General features: G+C 41.3%; 1 protein-coding gene across 1 annotated transcript; it reads right to left on the bottom strand.

Moving 5' to 3' along the window:
* Window positions 1-848: 848 nt before the first annotated feature.
* On the bottom strand, window positions 849-1,705 carry ASCL4 (achaete-scute family bHLH transcription factor 4). The gene has a single exon (XM_005421797.2). It carries the CDS (start codon window positions 1,612-1,614, stop codon window positions 1,048-1,050), a length of 567 nt encoding a protein of 188 aa, XP_005421854.1. The 5' UTR covers window positions 1,615-1,705; the 3' UTR covers window positions 849-1,047.
* Window positions 1,706-2,251: the final 546 nt, after the last annotated feature.

The raw sequence follows: 2,251 nt of genomic DNA, 5'->3' as shown, positions 1-2,251 counted from the left end.
TTTAAGTAGATGTAATCCAAATTAAAGATATTCCATAGATTTTCAGGTATTAATTTTAAAAGCAGTGTCCTTTGAAAAATACAATATTCTAAACTAAAGGAGAAATACCTACATTTTCATGCAGAAATACCTACATATATTCAACATTTCCCATTTTGTACACAGCAGTGCCTAACCATTACAGGTTCTGTTTCTAAGCATATCATTTCTGACCTGCCAAAGACACAATCAAGACTACTTTGTCCATGAACTCAGATTTCAGAAAAGTAGGGAAAAGGCTTTCATTTTTTCAGTATATTGAGTGAAGCTTTGCTTCTGAAGATGCAGTTTTACAAAACTCTGTATCCCTCTTCCTAGCATTGACTGGAATGTGTGTCCAGCTTTATTTTCCTGAAAATTATCCTTAGAATAATCACCAAATAGCCAGTGTCCAGTGTATGAGCTGTTTCTTTCACTTTAGAAGATGCTTTAAAAGAAATTAGTTTCAAAATATAGCTTTGTTTTTAGTCGAAATTTTGTTGTTTCATAAATAGAAGTATTTCTGTGAGTTTTCTGAAATATTCAGGGAAAGATATATATCTAAATCTTACCTCCCCCAGTCCAAGTGTTTGCAGTGCAGTGCATCTCAGGTTAGCAGTAAGGAAAAACAAACAGTAAAATTCACTGGACAAAGCAGGAGAAAGGGATGGGGAATTCCCCAAAACTGATTTATCTGCTTTTACTGTCTCAAGTGAAAGGCAAAAGAAAATAGCACATAATAAAAGCTGAATGAAAAGTAGAATGTAAATGTTGCTCCAATTTAACAGTACAAAGGAAGCTTAGTAACACAGCTGAAGCAACCTGCAAGATATGTTTGTTTACAAACCACATTTAAGTTTTATACAGCAAACATTTCAAGTCCTTTGACAGATTTAAAATACCTTTTTTTCTTGCCTTCCCTATCTGTTTTTCGTTTCCCTGATATTGATTTTCACCTGTAGAAAATTCCCCAGGGTTTGAAATTGTTTTTCAGCCAATCCTGAAGATTTCTGTGTCCAGAGAGGAGACCTAGCTGCCCATCTCCTCAAATTCACTGTAGGGGGATGACGCTGAAGAAGTTTTGGATTCTCCATCGCTGTTGCACTCCCGCGGGGAAGCCGGACTGGGAGTTCCCGGGCTCTCCTTGGCAGAGAGCGTTTCCTTACTGGAAGAGCCTAAGGGATGGCAGTCCAGCAAGCTCTGCAGGTGTTTGATGTAGCTTATTGCAGCTCTCAGGGTCTCCACTTTGCTGAGGCGCTTGTCGGCGAATTCCTTGGGCAGGTGCTCCCTGAGGCGCGTGTAGCCCTCATTGACGCAGCGCACCCGCTGCCGCTCCCTCTCGTTCCTCTTCCGAATGAAGGCAGGCTCGAAGGAATAGTCATAGATGCCCATGTAGCCAGGAAACGGGAGGTAGGAGACGCGACCTGTGTGCCCGCTATAGGCTTGCTCCCAGTAAGATGGGTCCAGTTGGAAGGGAACCCCAAAGGGCTCTCTCAGGGGTACCCCATGGGGGTGCATGTGGCTGTTAGCCAGGGACACAGACCCTGGAAATGCAATCCTCTTCAGTGGCTTAGCATCGTCTTTAGTGCTGTCCATGCTTCTTTTTCTCCTCACCAGTGGAGTATTAATTCCTGAATTTGGCTCCCAATGTATCAATCCAACATTTGTATAGGTACCCTGCCCCACAGGCTGCAGTTTCCTCCTGTGGTCTATAAAAACTCAGATCTCAAAGCAAGGCTAACAACTCATGAGGTCCACACTGTGCCTGGAAAGCCTTGTTGTTTTTATAGGTGTAGGATGCCAGTTAATGTACAGACAGGTTTTGAGGACAATCACTCCCCAGTTTCAACCCTTCTTTTCCTGTGATCTTCATATTTCAAAAGATAATAAGAGGGTTCCTGTGTATTCCTTTTCTCTCCACTTGAAATTATGACCATAAGAGTTAATGCCAAACATAAATAATCTTCCAGGTTCTAAACACTTCTCATGTATTGTAATCCATGATATCGTTTGATATCTCCAAAAGATGGGTAATTTGCAAAGTTTATAGAGATCTTCAAAGTTTTGGCAGAACTCCTCACTTTCAGGAACCAAGGATCTTCTGTCATCTAAAAACTACCCAAAGGCTTTTCACAATGAAATCCAAAAGACAACTGCAAGCTTTGTTGTTTTGGCTGCTCTGGTTTAACTGAACCAGCTCACAAGCAGTTTGCAAAAGTTATATGGCATATCT

The sequence above is a fragment of the Geospiza fortis genome, unplaced genomic scaffold (assembly GCF_000277835.1).
Source record: "Geospiza fortis unplaced genomic scaffold, GeoFor_1.0 scaffold173, whole genome shotgun sequence".
In the NCBI taxonomy this organism is placed as follows: Eukaryota; Metazoa; Chordata; class Aves; order Passeriformes; family Thraupidae; genus Geospiza; species Geospiza fortis.
This window is presented reverse-complemented; position numbering and strand designations above follow the sequence as displayed.